Source organism: Harpia harpyja, chromosome 9 (genome assembly GCF_026419915.1).
Source record: "Harpia harpyja isolate bHarHar1 chromosome 9, bHarHar1 primary haplotype, whole genome shotgun sequence".
In the NCBI taxonomy this organism is placed as follows: Eukaryota; Metazoa; Chordata; class Aves; order Accipitriformes; family Accipitridae; genus Harpia; species Harpia harpyja.
In genome coordinates, this window is record NC_068948.1 from 20,307,754 (window position 1) to 20,331,778 (window position 24,025).

Sequence of the window (24,025 nt, forward strand, 5' to 3'; positions counted from 1 at the left end):
AACACTTAAAGGCTTTTTTTATTATTATTTAACAGAACATGAAGCAGCAAGATGTCCTTTCTCAGTGAAAGGTAACCATAAAATGACAAATTAAGACAGTGAAAAAGCCTCAAGCTTTATTGTGCCTTCTCGTTCCCACCAAACTTTAGAGGTATCTGGTCTAGAATTCTCTGAATGAACTGCCGCATCACAAGAAAATCAAATATAATTTGTCCTTTAGTCTTTCTACATGTATCTGTAATTGGTCAAAGTTTTATCAAAGTTAGGAAAACATTCTCCTTTTTTTTCCTGCCACAGTAGTAATTTTTAAGTTTTAGTAATGAATATTTAGCTGCTGCTGGTGGGAAGCAATGAAATGCAACAGACCTACATAGCATACAGGCACACTCTCATTCTGATTTGAATTCAAGTTAAAGGTCTCAACAAAATTAAACAAAATCAACTGAGGAGATCATTCTTCAGTCTTCTCCAAAGGCATTTTCTTACTTACTTACTAGCTTCCTTTTGGAAAGCCCCGAGTTCTGATGCCTATGGAAATGACTACTGCAGCTTCCAGAACAGTGCACAAAGTTAACCTGATCACCTGGTTCTGAAACTCAATTCTCTGTTCTTTCAGTCTAGTTTACACACAGAAGCTCATTCCCTCTGCCTTGATCACTTCAAGCTTAGTCCCTACCAGGCCACTTATTACTGCTTGGCAACCTGAATCAACCTCCTTTAGGTGGAGGCTTATTAATAGAGGAGTCCATGCCTGGGAGACCTGTCCTCTTCCGGGCTGCAGTCTCTATTTTCCGCACCAGGTCCACATCCCACCGATGGGTGACAAAACTAACCACAGCTCCAGGCGCCTTGCTTCCAACCCGTCCAACTCGCCCCACGCGGTGCAGGTAGTCCTGCAGGGTGTCTGGGAAGTCATAGTTGACCACTAGCTGCACGCTGCTGGTGTCCAGCCCCCGCGAGGCAAGGTCAGTGCAGACAAGGACAGACACGTCACCCTTCTGGAAGGAGGCAAAGATGCCAGCTCTGGCAGCTGCCGACATCTGTCCCTGCAACCTCAGGTGCTTGATTTTGTGGTCATCCAGGATATAGCCCAGCCAGTTGACAGTGCTGGCACTGTTGCAGAAGATGAGAACAGCCCCGCCGGACGCTGGGCGCTCCTTGAGTAGCTGCAGCAGTTCGGGCAGCTTGTCCCGGCCTTTGAGGCGGACAAACTTCTGCTGGACGTGGGGCGGCAGGCGGTGCAGGCTCTGGGTGGCGAGGGTGACAAACCGGCCCACGTCAGTGAACTTCCCCAGCGTTTGGCTCAGCCCTGCCGGGAAGGTGGCCCCGACCACCACCACCTGGGTCCTCGCCTCCCCGGGGCCGGCCGGCCCGGGGGCTCCAGCGGCCAGGGGGGCGTGCGCCAGAATCTCCTCCAGCGCCTCCGTGAAGGAGTCGTCCATCAGGGCGTCCGCCTCGTCCAGCACGATCCAGCGCAGCCGCCCCAGGGCCAGGAAGCGCCGCCGCAGCGCCTCCCGCAGCGCCCCGGGGGTGCCCAGCAGCACGGCGGCACCCGGCCCCGGCGCCCGCAGCTGCCTCCGCAGCCCGCCCGCGGCGCCGCCGCCCGTCAGCCCGCGCACCCCCAGCCCCGCCGGCCGGCACAGCGCCGCCGCCACCGCGCCCACCTGCGCCGCCAGCTCCCGCGAAGGCAGCACCACCAGCCCGCGCGGCGACGCCGGCCCCGCCGCCGCCGCCTCCGCCGGCCCCTCGGGGCGGGAGAGCAGCCCGCCCAGCAGCGGCAGCAGGTAGGCCAGCGTCTTGCCGCTGCCGGTCTCGGCGGCGCAGAGGGCGCTGCGGCCGCGGCGCAGCGCGGGGATGGCGAGGCGCTGCACCGCCGTGGGGCGGCCGATGGAGAGGCCCTCCAGGCCGGCCAGCAGCGCCGGCTGTAGCCCCATCGCGGCGAAGGACGGGCCCTGCTCCGCGTCAGGCGGCGGCGGCGCCGGCAGGGCGGGAGCCGCGTCCTGTGAGGGCTCCAGCTGGAAGTAGTCCCCGCAGGCCTTCCTGTGCTTCCAGCCCGCCGACACTAGCTGCGGCCGCTCCCAGCGCCCCACCGTCTGCCAGCGGGGCTGGCTCAACTCTGGCCGCCGGCTCCGCAGCAGCAGCTTCCCGGGCCGTGCCGGTGCCGCCGCCGCCGCCTCCTTTTGCCCGCGCCGACGGCGCTGCGCGCCCCGCTGCAGGCGCAGCCGCAGGGCCCAGGGGACGCGCACCACGTTCTCGGGGGGTTCCGCGCCCGCCGCCAGCCGCCGCGGCAGCAGCAGCGGGAGGGGAGCCGCCATTCCGCCGCGGCTCAGCGCCATGGCGGCCTCTCACGTGGCGGCGGCGGCGCCGCCCGATGACGCCGTGAAGAGACGCTTCCCCCGGTTCCCCCCGCCCCCCGGAGCCGCGGCGGAGCCACGCGAGGAGGGTGAGTCCCACGGCGGGGGGGCTGGTACCTCAGGAGGCGGCGACGGCCCCTTCACGTTCGCCCGTGCCGCGCCCCGCGGGAGCAAACGTAGCCCTGCGGGGCTCTGGCAGAGGCGGCCCGGCGCCCCTCGCTCCGGGGAAGGAGCCCGTTCGGCGGGGAGCACCCCCCCCCCGGGGCCGCCGGAGGCGCCCCGACGCCTCAGGGCGCCGCTGAGTTCTCTCACGGCTCCACGCAAGTGGCGCCAGGGCCGCGGGAGTTGAGACGGCAGTGGTGGAGCAGCCGGCCTGCCAGCTACCAAGGGAACCCTGTCAGGTTTGACAGGGTCGCGCACTCCCCCAGCTCCCCCTTCCCGCCAAAGGAAAGTTCTGGGCGTTTACGGGTAGGAAACTGTATTCCGTGGCGATGCTCCTTGATTTTCTCTTTCAGCTAGTACCGCAACAGGAATGACGGTGAACACGCCTCTGTGTTTTAGAGGAAAGAAGATCCTGGCTCCAATGGTGCGAGTGGGAACATTACCAATGCGTCTTCTTGCTCTGGACTATGGTGCTGATATCGTGTACTGTGAGGTATGAAGGATGAGCAGATGAGGCAGTGTTATCTGATAACACTATTATTATTAAGAAAAGTACAAATAGACTTTGTTTATCATAGGACTTTTTCCTTTTATATATATTTTTCATTAGAAAAATGGGGAAAAAAGAATCTCTATGGCTTAAGGCATTTCTCTTTCAGCAGTCCTCAAGTTATGGCAAAACCATATTTTAAGACTGTTCAGTAACTTCAATTCATTTAGACAAAACACTCACCATAACAATTTCCTCACATTCCACGGTGTTTTGGATTTTCTTGCGTTTTTCTGATTTTTTGTTTGTTTGCGTTTTTTCTGGTTGTTTTTTTTGTTGGTTTGGTTTTTTTTGAGTAGAGTCATACCATTGAAGGAAGTTTTAGGCTGACCTACCCTCTCACCCAGTTATTACTGCTGTGCTAACCCAGGGCATCCTTATATACTCCTCACAGCACTGCTGTCCTTGTTGCTTAACCACTTTTCTTAAAGCTGCCTGAAGTTGAGACTCCAGTTTGGTGCAGATGTTATTGGTAGGACTGCTAGTCTTCACTATCCTTATCCTTGCAGTGCATCAGTATTCCCATTTTCCCCTTCAGTGCTATTATTAGCTCCTCTCAAATGTAGGCACTGTTACAAGTTACATGACTCGGCCAAGATTTAAAAAAAACCCATCCAAACAACAAAACAGTAAAGGGTTAAAAATAATGTAAACATGGCTTAAATACTGGCTTTCCTGGAGAATGTTTGATCTGTTGCAATAGAACATACTGAAACAAACTGTCAGAATCAGTCATTTATGACATTGTCCTGGAACCTTCACAGCTGTTTTCTTGTGAGTTAGCTCACTACCCTTTTTGGGGGAGATGAAAGGAAAGATTTGTTCTCAGAGAGACAATATGCTGTTTTTATCTGGGCCACAGCTCACATTTTGTCTCTAGCTTCTAGAATTACAAATGGTATTTTATTAGATAGGCTCTGTGTGAAAGAGTAATTATTGCTGGATGATTCAATTAAAAAAAATCTCAAAATTCAGTAGAATAGTTACCACTGCCTGTCATAAAATTGGGAGTAATAAGGTGTTTTTCTTCTTTGACAAACAATAATTATCAATTTCCCAGTTGATGAATTTTGACCTCTCTGCTTTACATGGGATTAAGCGAGAATATATTTTTTTTCCTTCTCTGGGAGGCTAACTGTAGATCATGTGTAGAGAAATCACAAGCATAGAGTTACAAAATCTAGAAGTCTTAAACACTAAAGTGAGTCAGGCTTCAGACAGCCTTTGTACTTTTCCAGTATCCCTTATGCTTATTAGTAGTAGCAAAGAACCTTGTTACTGAGCAGCTACTGCATTTCACTAACCACAGATTTGACAGGGCCGTTGTACAGGAAATTAGTGGAAGGTAGTAATGTAGAAATTGTTGTGTTGTTTTTTTTTCTTTAAAAAAAACCCAAAACAACCAAAAACCACAACAAACCACATGCACAAAGGTATTGCTTTGCTTACTGCTGAAGTCACAGAGTATGAGAAGGTATTTAATCCAGCAGCATAAACTGTACAGCTAAAGCAGTTTGTCTTTCACGCACACTTTTTGCTCCAATTCCAGAGAAACAGTACCTCAAAAGAAGAGACCCTCAAACTTACTTAACAAGTTGCAGCATGTAACAAAACTTGTAGTGTGAAGGTTATTCTTACAGCTAAAAACCTGTTGTAGTTTTCCTCATCTCACCTCAAAAATCAGGTCTTCTACATTGGTTTTTCTTTTTTCCACATTGCTGTTGAGAAACAGGAGAGTTAATATGCCTTTGACATGGATTAGTGTTTGCAGTTAGATAGCTGTCTTAATGGGTTTTATCAGAAAAACTATGTAGGTTTTTCTTAAGAACTGACAAGTTAGTATAAAATAGAGTTGTTGTAGGCAGCTGTACTGCAGTTGTTTGGCAACAGAATGGCCTGGATAACTGCATTTTGTAACTTCATTTCTGTATGGTAAAACTTCATTTTCTGATTTATCCTTTTGTTTTCCAATCCTTTCCCCCCAGTCCCCTTAACATTTTGGATCTCAAAGCTGTTTCAGAACTTAATGTGAACAGTACCTGATAAGGAGTATTAGTTAAAAACTTAAATTAAAAGCACTACTCATGAGACCTATGGTATACTGCAAACAGGTTGAGATTAGCCTAATGTATTGCTTGTTTATCCCTTACCTATAAATCAGGAGGTCTTAAACCTTGTATTATTTGCTAAAGCAAAGAGTCTATAGTAGACTAAACCTCTTCAAGTAACTAACACAATAGTATGGTGGGGTTTTTTCTCTATTTATATAACAGTTGGAATAACAGTTGCATACTTATTTCGGTAGCTGCCATGGTTTAACCCCAGCCAGGAACTAAGCACCAGGTAGCCGCTCACTCACTCTCCCTCTGCTGCCCCCAGTGGAATGGGGGAGAGAATTGGAAGAAAAAGAGAAACTCATGGACTGAGATAAGAACAGTTTAATAGAACAGAAAGGAAGAAATAATAATGATAATAACAACAATAATAAAATGACAATAATAAAAGGATTGGAATATACAAGTGATGCACAATGCAATTGCTCACAGCCCGGTGCCCAGTTTGTTCCTGAGCTTTGATTCCCCCCAGTAGCACTCCCCCCAGTTTATATACTGGGCATGAAGTCACATGGTATGCAATATCCCTTTGGCCACTTTAGGTCATCTGTCCTGGCTGTGTCCCCTCCCAACTCCTTGTGCCCCTCCAGCCTTCTTGCTGGCTGGGCAGGAGAAGCTGAAAAATCCTTGACTTTAGACTAAACATTACTTGGCAACAAGTGAAAACATCAGTGTGTTATCAACATTCTTCTCATACTGAACCCAAAACATAGCACTGTACCAGCTACTAGGAAGAAAATTAACTCTATCCCAGCCAAAACCAGCACAGCAGCTAACAAGTTATATTGGCTCAAGCTGTAGCCCTTTGTCAATTGAAGGTAGTCAGTTTGTCTTAAAGCTCACCTATAATCAAGTTGATGAGATGCATAAGAGAAAAGGACTCAAATGGTGTCCTTAATAAATTGAACTACATAAATCTGCAGTTAAGCTAGTATATCTAGATTAAAGTTCTGGGTTTCTTCTGAAGGAAAGTCATCAATTGTAGAAGAATGATGACTGTATGTTCGTTCTCCAGTAAAGGTCAACACAAAGACTAATTTTTTCTTTTAACAAATGTAGAGAACTGTTAAAACTCAGGGTTAGGGTAAAGAAGTCTTAGAGCCTAATACCGCTGTTTTGTTCACCTATGTGCTTGGCCAGTACAAATCTACATTAATTTTTGAGGTGGTCTGTTGCTATAACATTATCTTCCCCTTCCACTCTAGGTGGCTCATTCTGCTTTGTTTCCAGCTTGCTAGATAGGTACTTGAACAAAATGGTTCTTCTAGAACTATGTAAACATATAATATTCTTATGTTCATATGTTCAATTTGTGTTTTGAAACTTCAGTTGAGCATGTTGCATAGTTAAACTCTTGTTTTCATTTGCATTCTTTTTCTGTATTTGGTATCCCTGGGTAGATATTCTTGTTTAATAAAATGGGAACTGTTTATAGCTGGGTAGTTTAAACACTTCAACTCACTGAGATATTTTTATTCTTTCTTCTAAGGAGCTGATTGATATAAAGATGCTGCAGTGTAAGAGGGTTATAAATGGCAAGTATAGCATTTCTTTTGTTAATATCTAAGCATTCTTTTTTCAAGTTAAAAGATAATTATTTCTCTGAAGTAATTTTATAGTGATTACAATGAGGCATCAGGACATATAATCTCTCTAAACTGTGTCTAGGGACTTAAAATAAGCTTTTGAAGTACTACCTTCTTACACCTGTCTGCTGTTCTACAGTTTCAAACTTTCAGTTTCCTTTCTTAAGGAATTTCAATAGTTCAGTTAGTGTCCCTCAGGAAAACCATAAATGTTTTTGGAGGATAGGACTAATGTATTAGTAACTGACAGTTTGTTATTCTTTTTAGGGCTTTAACGCAAAGTCTTTCTCCACCATTGACTTAGTTTATTACAAGGATTTGATGAGGTTTCTGTTAAACAATTTGACAGAGGTCAGGTTACTGGGTGTGCAGGTATAGGCCTTCTAAAGTGAAATACTTTAATTTTAGCTTCTGGAAGTATGTCTTTCTCTTTTTATCATGAAAAATGGGATTAGTATTGGAAATCCATTACTAATATTTCAGCATTATGCTTCCTGGCAGCAGGTGAAAGAAACTAGTAGCTGGAATAGACAGGACATTAATGTTCCAGTGCATTATTGAAAATGTTAAAGCTTTTAGTTTTATGTGTGTTAAAAAGACAAATAATAAAATTGGAATTAACAGATAGCACTCCTCAATTCTGCGTACTGGCTTCAGGCTCTCTACTGCCTTTGTATGCTATTATAATAAAGAATAAACAGTAAGGAACTCTTGTTTTGATTTGGGGTTTTTTTGGTGTTGTTTTTTTTTTTTTCCCCAGAAATTTTGCATGTGTATGTGCTAATATGAAATCTAATTTCCTGAACAAAACTACTAATATTAGTTACAAAGCCTTTTAATTTTTCAAGAAAAGTTTGATAGCGTCCAGGAAACAAATTCATTTGGACTGCAGTAGAGACAGTTTCCAATCATAAGTCTTTATAAATGTTAGCTGTTTGTGACATAATAATATACACACCTGTTAGTCTACTTCAATAAGGAAGCAAGACATACAAGATCTCACTGTTTATCATTCTTTTATTAACTTGAGGTCCATAGGCTAGATCTGGCCTAACACGATTTTCACAGACAAGTTCTTAAAAAGATATCTTTGAGACCTCCCCAGCTGAGTGGCATGAGAAACAGCTGTTTGTATGTCCCTGCTGGGGAATGGAAGTCCACTACAAATCTACTTTGCCCTCCTGCTCCTTCCTAAAAATAGTACCGTTATGTTCATTCTGGCTGATTCATCATTAGATTTGTTCTGGTGCTGATGCTTTCCCAAGAAACAGGCTGGGGAATGATTAGGGAGTACTATGGGAGGGAAACACCAATGTGCAAGAAATGTACTGCAAGGACGTTTAGGAGGTAGGGTGCCATTAGTTCTGCTGTTCATGGAAGACTTATTTGATAGCATTTCATTTATATACAAGTTACATAGTCAGATGACTTCCTTTGTGATTACATTTGTATATAATTTTTGTCTGTTTTATCTGCTTCTCATTTCATATAGAAGTACTTGAAACCGTGGACTTCATTGCGCCTAATGAAAGAGTTGTTTTCAGAACTTGTGAAAGGGAGAGGCACCGTGTTGTCTTTCAAATGGTAAGAAACCAACCACAGGTACTCTTCTGATAACATAGTTAAACAAGGTAGTGCTAGTAATATTAATCTAAGTCTAAAGCAGCTCTCTGTATTGCAGACTATCAATTTCTTGATGCTTCAGGCAGAAGTAGAGTTTCACACCAAATGTGTTGCAGAATTTCTAATCTGTTGGTACACATGTGATCAAGATGCTACATTGTAAGCTCTCCATACAGCAGTTTTCAGAAGAGGTGATTAACATGAATACTGTAGTCTATGACAGCAGCTTCTTCTTGTAATAGGTATCTTTGATGTATTTCTGAACATATCGATACCAGAAATAAATTATGCTGATGTTTGATCACGTGTTTAAGTCTTGCGCTGTCCAGTAAACAGTCTCACTGGAACGACTGAAAAAATGGCATTGTTTAGTGTTAATAAGAGAGGATTAACCTGTGCGTTAACATTGCACAAATGGATTAAAGGCTGCTGGAGAGAAAAAGATAGTAATTTGCTCTTTTAGACCACTCTGTGTAGGACAAGAGATGATGGGAGTTGGAGGGAGGGAGAAGTGTGGGCTGCATCAGATACTAAAAAGACCTTTTTCAGTGGTAATGATAGCCCTGGAATAGGCTGCTTGTAGAATTGTTATTAGTGGAGCTTCTTAAGAACATGATAAATAAATATCAAATGGTGATGGGCTAAGAACATTTGATACTACTGTAGGTTAAAAGGGTGGACAGACCTCTCCAGTGGCTGAATCTACATGCTTTAGCTGTCTGTTGTGCCATGGATGGGTATCTGTCACTTTATACTAAACATTGAGGGCAAATATAGTTATACACGTGTGCAAGTGAGCACATTTTTTTAAATTAATTTGATGGTGTTTTATAGTTATAAATCCTCTTGTTTTACCAACAGGGTTCAGCAGATGCTGAAAGAGCTCTGGCAGTAGCTAAGCTTGTGTAAGTCATCTTCTCTCACCGCCTTCCCACCATGGGTTTGTTTAGGGTTTTTTTGTAGAGAGGAATTATTGTGGAAGACCGTTTTTTATGATTGAGAGGATCAAGGTAGGTCTTGATAGGACCAAGAAAAGTTCTGTGGGACCTGCACAGTAAAGTATAGCATCTCAAAAGGCCAGTGGTATAGTGGTGTAACTGCAACTTCTATTTAAAATAATTCTTGCTCAGCAGCTGCCTAAGTCCTATACTGGGCTTGATGGCTTTTTGCTAGTGCAGTGTGTCCTTGATCTCTCCAATATGAAATTTCCCTGGGTATTGCCCAGCTGCAAGTACGACCAATATGCCTGAAAATGTCTCCTACTGTTTGTGGTTTGAAACCCCCAATAAAGTATTGTGCAGAAATGAAAAGTGTGTTTCAAACCTTTTTAAAAGGTGTTTTTAAGCCTCCATTTTAAATAGATGGACGTTTCAATAGGACTTGCTTTAGTGACAGTGGTGAATTTAGTGGTAGATATACTCATATATATACTTAATCCTATATAAACATATTTAAGATGAGTGTTTGCAGCTTCTGCACAACACTGGTCATTGAAACCTGTGGACAGACTGATCTTTAGACTGATGTTAAAATAAATATGTAACTTATATAAGTGAGAAGCTAAAAATTCAGAAGTTCAAATGAAAACTTAACCTTAAATTCTCATTTAAGCCTTAATGATGATAGAACAAGTTTCCCAGAAAGATGTCTATTTTCTGATTCTTGTTCTAATATGCTGAAAAATATTTCAATTGTTTCTTTCTTCTCTTTCAGAGAGAGTGATGTAGCTGGTATTGATATCAACATGGGATGCCCAAAAGAATATTCTACTAAGGCAAGTGGACTTTGGTTACTCTTAAATAAGCTTTTTCTTTCTTAGAGGTGTGGAATACATGTTCAAGTTTTCTGGGTTGAACAAATTCAAGCAGTAAAATTTTCATGCAGATAAACTTGAGTTTATTTTTTTGCAATAAACAGAAGAGTCTTGAAAGTGTCATGGCCCTAATACAGTAAAATAACATAGTCTATTAGAAATCTCCCTTAAGAATAGGTTTGGTCGTGTAATTAAACATACCATATCCTTAAGTGGGTAAGCATGTATGAAGTTTGTAAGCTCAGGTTAGTGTGGACTTGTACCACAGAGCAAGTGGTGATAGTATTTTCTGACAGGACAACCACTGAATATTGAGAAAAACGTAGTGAGGTTGTTAAATTGTATTATTGTACAAAGTTAACACTAAAACTCTTTAGAATTCTGAAAACTCTGACAGGCTATGTCATATGTTGCATTTCAAAGTAAATTCTGTAAGGCAGGATAAAATGAAAGTGTTTAGTTTTGGGGGGGGTTATGTTTTCCTGAGGTCACTAATTTGTTGGATGAGTGAAATATGTTCTGCTTAGCCTTAATAAAAATAGGAATCACAGTTTGTCATCTGAGCAAGTAAACATTCGCAATGTAGCAATGCTGAGTTCAATTCTTGGTCAGTTTTAAGTGGGAGGAGGGTGGATCAGTTAAAACTTGATTTTTTTAGTCAAGCACATGTAATTCTAAACTAGTCCACTATCTGTGGCTAAAACAGAGTAGTCAAACTGGTTGTTAGCACTGTTAAGCTAGTTACTGTATAGATAAAGTATCAGTAAATTAGACCATGGAGCTCCATTTTGATGTCAGATGTTCAGGCAGAATAGATAAGAGAAATTTTGCACTTATTGTCAAAGAAAAAGGAACTTCCCAACTTTAAAGACTTAAAACTTCATTCCAGGGAAGAAGCCTGGCTGTTGCATTTAAACTTTCTATCCTCTAGTCTTTGTAGCATTGGCATTTTTAGCATTTGGAGCAAGTTCTCTGTCATGTGAAGCTGTAATGCTTCATCCTTTAAACAGAAAAAATAATATATCCACATAGGCAGTACTTTTACTTCCTAATTCTGTGTTACCCATCTTTACATCTGGAAGCTTTTTACTGATCTTTTACTAAAGCAAGAGCACAAATGTAAATGGTAACTTGAGATCTGCCTTAATTCCTAGTATCACCGTAAACTTTTATGGAACTTACATATTTTCTTTTGGCAAACCAAGTTGCCTGTGGACCAAGGAAAACTATTTTTTTGCCCTCTCCCCTTTCACAGTAGAAAAAAATACAATAAACTGTCACAGAATTCTATCTGGCGCATAAATACATGGCTGATTGAAATGTGGTATCAGGTGCATGAAAGCAATGTTGTTAAAATGGGGAATAGTAAAGGCCAAAGCTGACACTGCCAAACATACCCGTACTTTGCATGATGTCATGACATTGTACAGACTCTAGTCCACATAAGTATATCATCCTCCTTTCTCAGTTTTTCAGCCAAGAAAAAAGAATGCTTTGTCTAAATGGATTTATTTTCCATTAATGGAACATATCTTTTGATAAAACTACTTGAAAAGGGTTTATTTTAGATCACATTACCTTAAAGAAATAAAAGGACAGACTACATCATGGAGTTCTGGAACAGAAGAACCAAAGGGCCTTAATGACGGTACATAGAGTATGTAAGAGAGGGCTGATGTTTTTCCATCACAAAGATTGCTTTTCCTTTGGAGCATGTGAGGTGTGTAAGAATGTTGGACATCTTTCAGGTCCTAGTATCTTCGCTTTAACAGTTCATAGTGTTTCAGCCTTGGTCTGACAATGGTCAATGTTGAAAGTACCCAGTGATGGTGCAAGAAAGGCATAGAATTGATCAATTTATGGGGGATTTTCTGTTTCAGTACTAATTAGTTTTGTAGGTTGGCTTGCACTCTGAAGAATATAACTTAAATTATTCTAATATATTCCATCTAACTTGTGAATAATTTTACCCACATATATTTCTAGAGTTTTTCTGTTTTAATCCCATTAACTTTTTTGTTTCAATGATAACTTATGAAGATGACATTCTTTTAAACTCAGATTTTAATTTCCCCTGTTCTGGAGTCTTTTGATTTATGTATTTAGATTCTGTTGTTTCTGAACTTCCTCTGTTTTTCTGCTTTTGAGATAAAGTGGTATTACCAAGGAACTGTAGTCATGTTGAGGACATGTCGTTAAATTCATAATGGTCTGATGATGTTTCCAGTAATGTTTTTTTTAGCCTTTATTACTTTCTTCTTGTCGTGGTTTAACCCCAGCCAGCAACTAAACACCACAAAGCCGCTCACTCACTCCCCCCCACCCAGTGGGATGGGGGAGAAAATCGGGAAAAGAAGCAAAACCCGTGGGTTGAGATAAGAACGGTTTAATAGAACAGAAAAGAAGAAACTAATAATGATAATGATAACACTAATAAAATGACAACAGTAATAATGAAAGGATTGGAATGTACAAATGATGTGCAGTGCAATTGCTCACCACCCACCGACCAACACCCAGCTAGTCCCCCGAGCGGCGATTCCCCGCCCCCACTTCCCAGTTCCTATACTAGATGTGACGTCACATGGTATGGAATACCCCGTTGGCCAGTTTGGGTCAGGTGCCCTGGCTGTGTCCTGTGCCAACTTCTTGTGCCCCTCCAGCTTTCTCGCTGGCTGAGCATGAGAAGCTGAAAAATCCTTGACTTTAGTCTAAACACTACTGAGCAACAACTGAAAGCATCAGTGTTATCAACATTCTTCGCATACTGAACCCAAAACATAGCACTGTACCAGCTACTAGGAGGACAGTTAACTCTATCCCAGCTGAAACCAGGACACTTCTGTATCATAACTAATTACAAGGGAGACTATTTTATCCTTCCACAGAATCATAATTAAGAACAAAACACCAAAACATCCACCCTGTATTAGTGTGAAAGATCAAAAATTCAAATGCTGGTGAATCGTTATTTTCCGACAGTAGTTTGGGTCAAAAATGTTCATACAATTTTGAAGTTATTTCTTACGTCTGCCTGTTGGCCTCTAGATCTATATATGCAGATGAAATAGTGCAGAAAGAACAGCTAAAATATTAAATTGTTAAAGTGTTCGTAATTTGTGTTCAATACAGCCGCTTAATTTGTCTTAGCCTGTTTTTCTAAATGTAGTGTGTAGACAGAAACTACTGACATTAAGACCTCTCAAATGTGGTGCGTAATTTCTTTTTTTTCTTACTTTTGCTGTGGTCTGCTATTAGGCAAAATAATTGAGTTGAAAAACATGTTTGCCTAGTGTGTAACAGTTTCTGTATATTTCTCAGGGAGGTATGGGAGCAGCACTGCTATCTGATCCTGACAAAATTGAGTCTGTAAGTATCACCTTGTGGGTTTTGAACTGCCTTGGAAAGTATTATGTACTGTGCTCTACTGGAAGCAGGAGTGAATGCGCAGAAGACAAATTTGTAAAAGCTAGAGTGGAATAATCAGTTTTGAATGCTGGAATTAAGGTTATGGATAAATAATCCTGATTTAGTTCTCCTTGTCATTGTCTGGACTATAAAATTGCTACATTCTTCCTTTTCAGCTTAAAAACTTTCACAATGTGGTGCTGTATTTGCAGAGGGAGGAGTTTTATGTGCAGATGTATCTAAATCTGCATAAAACCCTATGTGAACTGGTATGAAAAAAATATATTAAAAAGATATATATACATCTATCTATATGCAATATAGATAGATATGTAATATGTTTTTTTAATATATATTTATATTTTTTTCCCGAAGACTTCTAAGCTTCCCGAGATTAAACAGAGTTCAGATGTTGCTCTGGGTTTCCAGGAACATACTTAGCATATAGTTCTTTTATTTTCTTTCTCTTTAAAGGCCTGATTCTTCATAGTTCAGATGAGTTGACTGTGAACTTTGTCTTGCTTCTCCTTAGCTTTTAGTTGTTCACTGTATCCTCCTTCAGAGTTCCTGAGGGCAATTCTAGTTTACAGTTCACCTCTCAGTAATAACTGAATCATGGTACACAGTGGTGAATAGTTCAAGGTAGTTATTCTTTATTTCTTGTACTATCAAAAGTATGCAGATCTGGACAAAACAAAAATACCAAAAGCATTGCTCTGCCTTTTTTCATGTGGCTTTTGAGTGCTTTTTTTTATTAAGGGTTCTTTGTTGTAGGTCAGTCTTTTGAAGAGACCAGACTCTTTTCACTTATCTGCATGACTCTTTTTCTGAATGATAGCTAGTGTCTTCTGATCGCTGCAGTTCATGCCTTTTCCTTCTGTCTAAAATGGATATTGAATCAGTCTTTTCAGTTCTTCCTCTTACTGTGATAACACCATTCAGCTTTGTAGACTAGTAGGACTTACACAGTTTCAACAAGCTGATCTATTGCTTCATTACTATTCTTTGTAAGCTCAGACATGAAAACAGGTTGTTCTGCGTCATTTATTTCATTCTCTGAGGACATGCCAATTAGAAGGGCATGTCATCAAAGATATAACCATGATAGAGTGTTAGCGTTTTGCCAAATGTAAGAATCTCTTAGTGTCAAGAGCCACATTGTTAGCTAAGCTGTACAAACTGACTATTCAGCAACTGGAAGCATTATTAATTGTGCCAAAGCAAGAGTTTAAATGGAATAAACTGGACCTATTACTCTCTCTTTCATGATGAAAAAAGCAAAAGTACAAGTGATCCAGTCTTGATCTCAAAACATTTTTATAGAAGGTTGGTATCAGTCTCATTTTTTTCAAAAGAGAAAGCAGAATTGGATAAGTGTGGCAGAAAGTCAGCTAACAATACAGGCAACAGAACTAGAACCAGAACCTGATTTTTTGAGGCCTGTGTGGTAGTCCATGAATTAGGTAAGGTGGGTGGTACCATCCAGAATTAAACTGTAATTTATGAAGCATGAGGTGACAAAGGCTGAAAGAAAAAAAAATCAGGAGTGGAGTATTTAGTGGGCTAAGAGTAAATCTGGCAAAAATATTTCTCGCAGGAATGAGAGACAGTTGTAAATATGATTGTTAGCAGCTTCCCTTCCCCTCTACAACTATTACGTTTTGTTTTGATCTTCAGAAGAGCAGGAAACTTGATGTTCAAAAATTTGGAATTGTTCTTTTCAATTTAAGATATTAATAGGTAGCAAAATCTTAGTCATGGAAATTACTCTTAGCCAGATGCGAAGGGATAACTAAACTCATAGCCTGCAAAAGACATCTGTAATTACAGCTCCAAATCAAGCTTTTCATATGATTAAAAAGTGTAGGGTTTGGTTCTCACATTGGAATCCTTAATGAGGCTGACACTGAAAACTTAGAAGATTTGCTGATTATGCTATTGTAAGAAAAATATTATAGTGATGATGTTTGGAAAATGATGTCACTTTAGTTTGATTTATATGCAAAAAATAATAGAAATTAAAAATACTGAAGAAAGGGGGTTTTTAGATCATTTTTATGGATCCTGCTGTTTTATTTGAGAGAACACTACTGAGGAAAGATTTGGGTAGACAGTGCAAGGTGACACTAATTACTTGCCAGCTGTTCTAAGTGTAAGAACTTGTGAGTGCTAGCTGTAACAGCTCATTTCTGTATTGGGAACCTAATAAGTGCAGTAACATTAAACAAAATTCAAGTTTCATAGTATACACAAATCTGAAAGAAATAATTTACCTGCAGTTCCATCCATTTTATACAAGGAATAATATGCATGATAATATCTCAAAAACAGTTGAAAAACATGTATTTTTCTAATAATAGTCAGGATCAGCTGGTTTCCACTCTTTTATTTAGAGAGCTATTGGATTTCTGGTACTACTTACTGTACAGTCGTACAGCGATTTAAACATGTATAGGCCGTTATATGGCCCTTTTAAGTATGGTCTGTTGGACTTAAATTCAGCCTGTGAAAAGGAGATTCTTTCCATAGCTCAGTTCTTACATGGTTAAACTAACAACTGCTCATTTGTCTGCTTATTGTGAGTTTGTTTTAATGAATAAAATGTGCTCTGTGTTAAGCATGGAATTCAGTTTATGATTTTTGTTTTTTGTTTTAGAAGATTCAATAACGTTGCTTGATATTGCTGTCTTGTTTCCATTTTGAAGGCCATCTTCTCTTTAAAAAAAAAATCTCTTTTTAGGGAATACTTACATTTTAGTTTTCATAAGAAACTGACAACTTGAATATAAGAAGACTGTGAAAACCGTTGCATGAAAATGAAAAACTTTTGCACTTTATTTGGAAATTATCAAAGTTTACTGATTACTTCATATTAAAAGCAGTGTTGAAACTCCAGCGGCAGTTAATTGCTCTGTATAAATCCAGTTAAAATCAAAAAAGAAGTGGAAATAAAAGTGGCTTAGACTATAAATAGTTTTGTATATCTTCAGATAAAATTATATACTCAATTACAGACTGCATGTGTCTATCTAGCATGTAAGATTCTTTATAGAGGAACAGTAACGAGTCTTACATTGTTCTGATTTCTTTATATCTTCAAGAGAGAAAGGAGGAGAGCTTTATTAATGTCACTGTTGTGATCATGGGTTTTTTTGGTTTGTTTTTTTTTGTTTTCCAGATACTGACTACCCTTGTTAAAGGAATTTGTAAACCAGTAACCTGCAAAATCCGCATTTTGCCCTCAGTAAGAACATAAATCATTATGCTAGTGTCTTTAGTTATTGTTTATGTCTGTGACTTAAAATCAATTAGAATATATGGCATTCTAATATATTGGCATTTTAAACCTCTTATTATGAAACAGCACTTGGAATTATAATTTCTGTTTGGGATGCTGTCATGACCTAAAGGGTTGTCTGACCTATGGGTGTATAGAGATCATGATTGTGGGTTCATTGGATTCCGTGATACCCAAGGACACAGAGGCTTTTATCCTCTAAATTTCTCAACTTTATTACAGATTACCACAAATATCACAAAAATCACCATAGCAAATATACCTATGATTAATAAAGATATAAATATATCTATCTCAAGCTATTGCAAATTATTGGTAGCAACAGTCAATAGTATAACAGCAATGATTAATATGGCAGAAATCAATTATAGCAACAATCAATAACAGCAACAACCAAGTAGGTATATACTACTACAAGTCACTACAAACTTATCACTAGTGAAGCAAACTTATCAATAATATAACAGCAGATACACTTATGATAGATTACTTACATGCATATATATATATGTTCATAGTAATAATACCTGTATCAAGTGCATTAGACAGATCCCAGAAAGGGATCCAACCATCCCAGAAGTAGGAAGATAAACTGAACCAACCCCAGAAGTAGGCCCAGAGGGGGACCAATAAAATAACAGACAGATACTCACTCCAAAGATGATCTGTGTCATGGAGTTTGGAGTCAGCCAGGCATCCCTGGCAAGAGTCCAAGATCTTGTAGAAAGTTTGTGCGGAGAGTTCAACCTGTTTAGGAAAAGGGAAAGTATGTGCAGCATGGGAAGTTCTCCGAGAGAGAGAAGCTCCATTATGGATAAAAATTAAGTCATTTTTATGTCATAGACACACAAGAGGGCGTAAGACATCACCCCTCGAGCAGCCAGTATATGCTGTTAATTGCTGTTTTTCACCTGGGGCAGCCAATAGATGATTGTTTTCTGTTCTTTCAGAGCAATTTTTATTTTTTCCAGACTGTTCCTGTTATTGCAGTTAGAACAGCCAATGGCAGTTACAGATTCTTTCTTTCTTAGGATGTTTTCCCCTTTTTCCGGACTATTTTTTACCTTTTCATATGATAAGTTGCTGATACGGTTCCTTGGTTTTGCACTTATCGGTGGTATCTCAGGATGTCTCTGGTTTCTAGGGACCCAGTTGCATTTACCAGGGGTGCTTCTGGTTCACAGGCCTAGTTCCCAGGTTAATTGTTTTTAGGCTGGCAGGCATTTTCTCTCTCAGCATTTTTCAGAAGGTATTTTCTTGTGTTCAGTAATTTTCCCTTTCCAACCAGGTTGCCTTTCTGGCTGCTCACATCAGATGCCAAACTTCGTTTCTCCTCTCTAATTTAAAAAGTCAAGAAAATACTAGACATTATATGTCTAGACACAGTTTTATTCCATTGAACTGCAAATGCAGATACTTCTATTAAAAAAGTGTTTTAGTCCTGTTTATTGCAACCCATTGAGTAAATCCCAAAGCTTTTGCTGGTGGATAAGTATTAAATGAAAGTAAAAAGGAAAAATGTGCTTTCTTATTTTAGAAGACAACTGCCAAATGTGGAATTGACTGAGTAATATGTGTACATAAGCACAGTGCGATAAACTTTGAATTTCTTGATAGTCTGTTTCAAGTTTAAACTTCAAGAGGGGAAGACCAAGCCCTAATGTTACTTCTCCAACTTCCAACATTCATGTTAACAATGAAGATTTTACTAATGAAATTGTGTTTACAAGAAAAACTGCCTGTGCTCTATAAACTACTCATATTCTACAATGCAAGGAAATTTTGCATTACTTGATTCCTGATTTACTGTATGTGCAATGACAGCAATAAATACTACAAATGATACCCGAATTAAAAACAACTTCTACAGCCTTTTTAGAAACTCTTTGATAGATTGAAGCACTGAACTTGCTAGCTTATACAAAGAGGCCATAATCTTCCTTCTCAGAAGCAACATCTTCATTGCAATTAGAATTACTTTTTTTCTGGAGAGATTCTTGGGTACAATCATTCATTTGAAAGAAATTGTGGTAAGACTGTTATATTGCTAAAGCTATTACATTTTGTTTTGTCAGTATTTTTCTAGAATTTAACTATTAATAATGTAGTTTCCTTACTGAATTTTTTTTTCAGTTGAATTCACTACATATTTTTAAACCTCCAGGAGATGATGTGCCTTCTCTTTTAATGACTGATTGTTTTGCAATTGTGTATTAATTACCTGCCTAGATACCATGATTGCATATGACCTGGATAGATATTTCTGTAGACGGATGAACTGTAACAGCTAGCTATTGTTCAGAAGTCATTTACTCAGGCACTTAAAATGATTAAATGAACAAGTGAAGCACGTGTGAAAAGAATCACTAACTGTCTAAGATCATTTTGGTTCTGAAGTATTAAATCAAAGAACTGGCACCTCTCCTTTTTATTTTGTACAACTATCCTAGAGCCTCTTCCTTTTTGTTTCAAGCTGCTTTTGCATAACATATCATCCCTCGGAACAGCAGGTGAGCTTCTGTCTCTATGTCCATGCCAGCTGGTAGATGTTGCATTTTTCAAAGACTGAATGTGCTATTTTTGAAATGAGCCACAGATCATTCTCCAGCTTTTGAAAAGAAAATTGGCCTTATCTTTTTTCATTCTCCCTCTCCCCAAAGCTGCATAAGACAGGCTAATCCAGCAGTGTGCCAAATTTCTTTCTGCCTTTTAACAGCTTAAATCTTTGAAGATACTCTGGGAGCTTCCCCTTTTTCCCCTGTGTCTTTTGATTCACTGGTCATGTACAAATATCATTAGAATTTTTTAGATACTAGTTAACTTTTTAAAGACACATCTGAGAAGAATATTTATAGATGTGTGATTGCATGTTACTTTGACTTTAGAAGGCATCCTCTTATTAAGATGCATTTTAATTACAATTTACAGAGTAGTTATTAGAGAGGACTTGCTAATCAAGTGTTGTGTATCATTTTCAAATGACAGTCTAAAAACCTGTTGGAAAATATTCTTCTACTACAGAGTATTGTCTTACTTTGTTTGAGAAAGTTTGCAATTTATAGTTTCAAGGAAGTATTGAAAATGGATTCTTATTGTTGCCATAATATGTAGTTCTTTAATTGAAGTATATATTAAATGGTTATGCATATTGGGAGTTACTGTTGAAATACAAGAATCATATCCCTCTTGATAAAAGACTTCCAACATTTGTTTGTACAATTATTGCATGATAGTTATTCCTTTTTTTTTTTTTTTTTTGAATTAAACCCATGTCATTCTCTCTTATCCCTCAGGTTGAGGATACTGTGAATCTGGTAAAGAGAATAGAAAAAACTGGTATTGCTGCCATTGCAGTCCATGGAAGGTAAATTGATTTTTTTTTTTTTTTTTTTTTAGGTTGCTGTTGAATGTAGCGTGGTAAGATATGACTAGAGAGTATACTCTATACGTAATATGTGTTTCTGATTTCAATTGTTAACTAAATTGGTGGTGTAGAAAATCAAGCCAATAATTAGGGAATTGAACCACTTGCTGCTATTTTTCTAAAATTTTTGTCTCAAAGACCAAATAAAACAAAAATTATCTTGCATACTCCATATCTAAAAAATGCTGCTTATCTGGATATGGAATTACAGTAACAATGTTTTAAAATGTATTTGATATGAAAGAATTCTCTTGTGTTTCAGGAAAAAAAAGGAAGATTACATCAAATATGTAAAGTAAATAAGCAGAAATAAGTATGTCCCAATAATCCTTGAGTCATGTCTGCTGTGATTCAGATATCTACAAATTCCATAGGAAATCTTTGGTCTTGTCTTTTTTTTGTTTGTGGGAAAGGAAGAAGGAGGAGAGGCCTCAGCACCCTGTCCACTGTGATGTGATCAAAGCCATATCTGAAGCAGTCTCCATTCCAGTAATAGCAAAGTAAGTTGGACTAATTAGCTCGTTATTGCCATATGCTTGTACCTAACTTAAGATTTGCAAGTGCAGGAAAAAGATCCTTCATGTAGGGCGACCACAGTGTTACCCTGTTACTAAAGATCAAATCTCAATAGAAGTAGCAGTGACAAAAGTTGGCCTTGTGAAATGCCACCATACCTCAGATTTTAGTTTAAAAATTCTGCGTATTTTTCAAAAAGTACTGCTTTTGTGTGTCACAACCTATCCTATGCAAGTTGTTTCTGATTGCATCTAGCAGTTGAATTCTGTATGCTTTTAAGCCCTGTGCAGTGACTGGCTATAACCCTACCACTGTGTATGTTGGACACTTGCACATTAGAGATCATCTGTCCTACTGCTCAAAACCAGTGTTATGTTCTGTGGCCTCACATTTTGCCTAAGACCTCCTCAGTCTCCAGACATATAGACATGATCCCACTGAATCTGTCTGCTTGTATTGACAGATCCTTCAGTAACTCTGTGATAGTAAAATAAGGAGCTCAGTCTCAGGAAAGTTTAGCTACAAAAAGGTAAGTTTTAAGAGCAGCTTTGGAAGCACAGGTAATGAAAAGTATCAAATTGTCCTGAATTGTATCTGATCTGCCTGACCAACATCTTCAGATGTTTCACCTCTTTATAAGTGGCAGTAGAATATCCTTGGCTGGAGAAGCCATGTCCTTAAATGAAGTTCTCTCTTCATTGACCTTGAGTTTTCATGGAAAAGCTGCATCTCTGCAAACCATATACTTGGATCAGGAATTTGAGAACTGTTTTTCTGTTCACATTTCTATGTAGAAAATACATTGAAAGTCACAGTTTTTGCTGTTAGAAGACCTGTACTGGACAAAGGAAATATTCCATGCTGATAATCTTTGTTGATCCACTTTTCAGTGATTCACCCTCTTTCTAGTTTTCAAAATAATTTTTTAAATAATATGAAATTAAAAAACCAAGCAGAATTCATGTTGTGCATTGCTGTGAACCCTTTGTTTGCCTAGGTAAAAGATGAGGCTAACAATTTGTCTTAGATTTTATGCATGTCACAGAAATGTCAGTTCTGTATGAGTACTTTCTATGATGTAGAAGTGTGCCATTGAGATATAAAAATATCAGAGCTTTATTGTTGATAAATTGCTTCTAATTAATCCCTATATCAGTTTACTTCTTTGCAAGTGTCCCAACATGCTGAACTAACCTTAACAATCCTATTTTTAATGGTTTCTCTGAGAAGGATATGATCTTTGTTTTAAATCCATTTAGTGAAACTTTTCCCTCTGTTGTGGTTTAACCCCAGCCAGCAACTGAGCACCACGCAGCCGCTTGCTCACTCCCCCTGCAGTGGGATGGGAGAGAGAATTGGAAGGGTAAAAGTAAGAAAACTCGTGGGTTGAGATAAGAACAGTTTAATAATTGAAATAAAATAAAATAGTAATAATAAATTGTAATGAAAAGGAAAATAACAAAAAAGAGATAAATAAACCCCAAGAAAAACAAGTGATGCAAATGAAAAACAATTGCTCACCACCAATCAACTGATGCCCAGCCTCTTCCTCAGCATCGACCCCCTCCCATGCAGTTTTCCACTTAGCTTGTATGCTGAGCATGATGTCATATGGTCTGGAATATCCCTTGGGTCAGTTGGGGTCAGCTGTCCTGGCTGTGTTCCCTCCCAACTTCTTGTGCACCCCAGACTCCTCGCTGGTGAGGTGGGGTGAGAAGCTGAAAAGTCTTTGACTTAGTGTGAGCACTGCTCAGCAACAACTAAAATATCAGTGTGTTATCAACATTATTCTTATCCTAAACCCAAACCATAGCACTGTACCAGCTACTAGGAAGAAAATTATCTCTATCCCAGCTGAAACCAGGACACTCTCTCTAAAGAAATGTAAATGTGCAACTTGGACTCCTGCTTATTAAATATATTTGATCCATGATACTTGATCCCTGCTGTAACTTCCTTGGGTAGTATTTTGAGAATTTTAACCACTTGTACCTCGAGCTTGGTCAAGAAATATACAGGAATGAATAAAAGGAAGTGGACTGGTGCTAAAAAAAGGCAAGAAAATTTGAATTGATACAATGATTTCTGGAATGGTACTGTGTTTATGGAGTAATCTTTCATTAGTGCAGGAAGCTTGCTTGTTCTGTCTTCACCGTAAAAATGTCTGGTTTTAAAGTAATTTATCATTCTCTGGTTTTTATTTTGAATTTGACAGTGTTTCTACTTTTGAAGGGGTAAAGATCCTACTCCTACTTTATAGTTCAAAAGCCCAACTTTTATTTTACATTTAAAAGACTTTGCCTAAGGGAAACTTTAAGAGAAAGAAAAGGTGTTTTAATTGTTCTTTGTGCTTACTAAGTGTCTGACTTGCTGACTTGAAAGCAGAGGCAGTACAATAGAAGCAGTGCAACCTTCTTCTAAAGTGCTCTGTGACTGATCCAGAAGTACTACTTGGAGTTACTCTCCATATGTTAGTGCCAGAGTGAAAATGGAATGATGCTGTCCATACTTAATCTGTTTTCAGTATCACTTGTGCCAACACAATTAATATGCAGTTGAAGGTTACAGAACTGGCAATTACAAGGTATCATTTTTCAAACAATGTGGAAGTGATTCTTTGTGACCCTTATCCATTGAGAACTGTGTGAAAGCACACAGTTTGTGTAAAACACAAAATATATTCTTCCTTCATAAAAACAGTCTTCTATTTTTAAGAGAAGTATGCAGATAATGAAAAATATTATATATAATCAGTGTTTTAATGAGCCATTGCTAATAAAACTCTCAGACCCATTTGTTCTCTTAGATTTAAGATAATACCCTAAATAGACTCTGCCACCATTAATAATGTAAAATTACATTGAAAATACAAGGCTGTGTTAAAGTACAAGTAATAGCAAATAAAACTTTCATTATTATAACAGTGATGTTAATTTTTAGTGGAGGATCTCATGACTTCATCAAAGAATATATGGACATTGAGACCTTCCAGAAAGCAACAGCTGCCTCATCAGTAATGATAGCTCGCGCTGCCATGTGGAACCCATCCATCTTCAGAAAAGAGGGTCTTTTCCCCTTGAAGGAAGTCATGCAAGATTACATCAAATATGTATGTTTTTTTGGAAGATCTTACTTGTAGTTAACATTGTTTAGAATTGTTAATCCAAATCTTATTAC

General features: G+C 39.2%; 2 protein-coding genes across 4 annotated transcripts in view; one reads left to right on the forward strand and one right to left on the reverse strand.

The window, feature by feature from the left end:
* Positions 1-2,336, reverse strand: DDX28 (DEAD-box helicase 28). The gene has a single exon (XM_052795732.1). The coding sequence runs from the start codon at positions 2,334-2,336 to the stop codon at positions 708-710; it is 1,629 nt and encodes a 542-aa protein (XP_052651692.1). The 3' UTR covers positions 1-707.
* The window catches only part of DUS2 (dihydrouridine synthase 2), a 31,040-nt gene continuing 9,349 nt past the window's right edge, over positions 2,335-24,025 (forward strand). Inside the window, exons 1-11 of one of the 3 annotated variants that reach the window (XM_052795733.1) lie at positions 2,335-2,443; positions 2,870-3,009; positions 6,670-6,715; positions 8,259-8,350; positions 9,251-9,294; positions 10,103-10,167; positions 13,528-13,571; positions 16,789-16,854; positions 20,202-20,272; positions 20,746-20,832; positions 23,789-23,957. In XM_052795733.1, coding sequence (XP_052651693.1) covers positions 2,335-2,443; positions 2,870-3,009; positions 6,670-6,715; positions 8,259-8,350; positions 9,251-9,294; positions 10,103-10,167; positions 13,528-13,571; positions 16,789-16,854; positions 20,202-20,272; positions 20,746-20,832; positions 23,789-23,957 — 933 coding nt within the window. Of the gene's footprint in view, positions 2,444-2,465; positions 2,823-2,869; positions 3,010-6,669; positions 6,716-8,258; positions 8,351-9,250; positions 9,295-10,102; positions 10,168-13,527; positions 13,572-16,788; positions 16,855-20,201; positions 20,273-20,745; positions 20,833-23,788; positions 23,958-24,025 lie in introns of those variants that run through there. The other 2 variants (XM_052795736.1, XM_052795734.1) reach the window with 2 other exon arrangements.

Excerpts from the sequence above, each read along its gene's own strand:
- DDX28 (XM_052795732.1), bottom strand. The coding sequence starts at position 2,336 with ATGGCGCTGAGCCGCGGCGGAATGGCGGCTCCCCTCCCGCTGCTGCTG.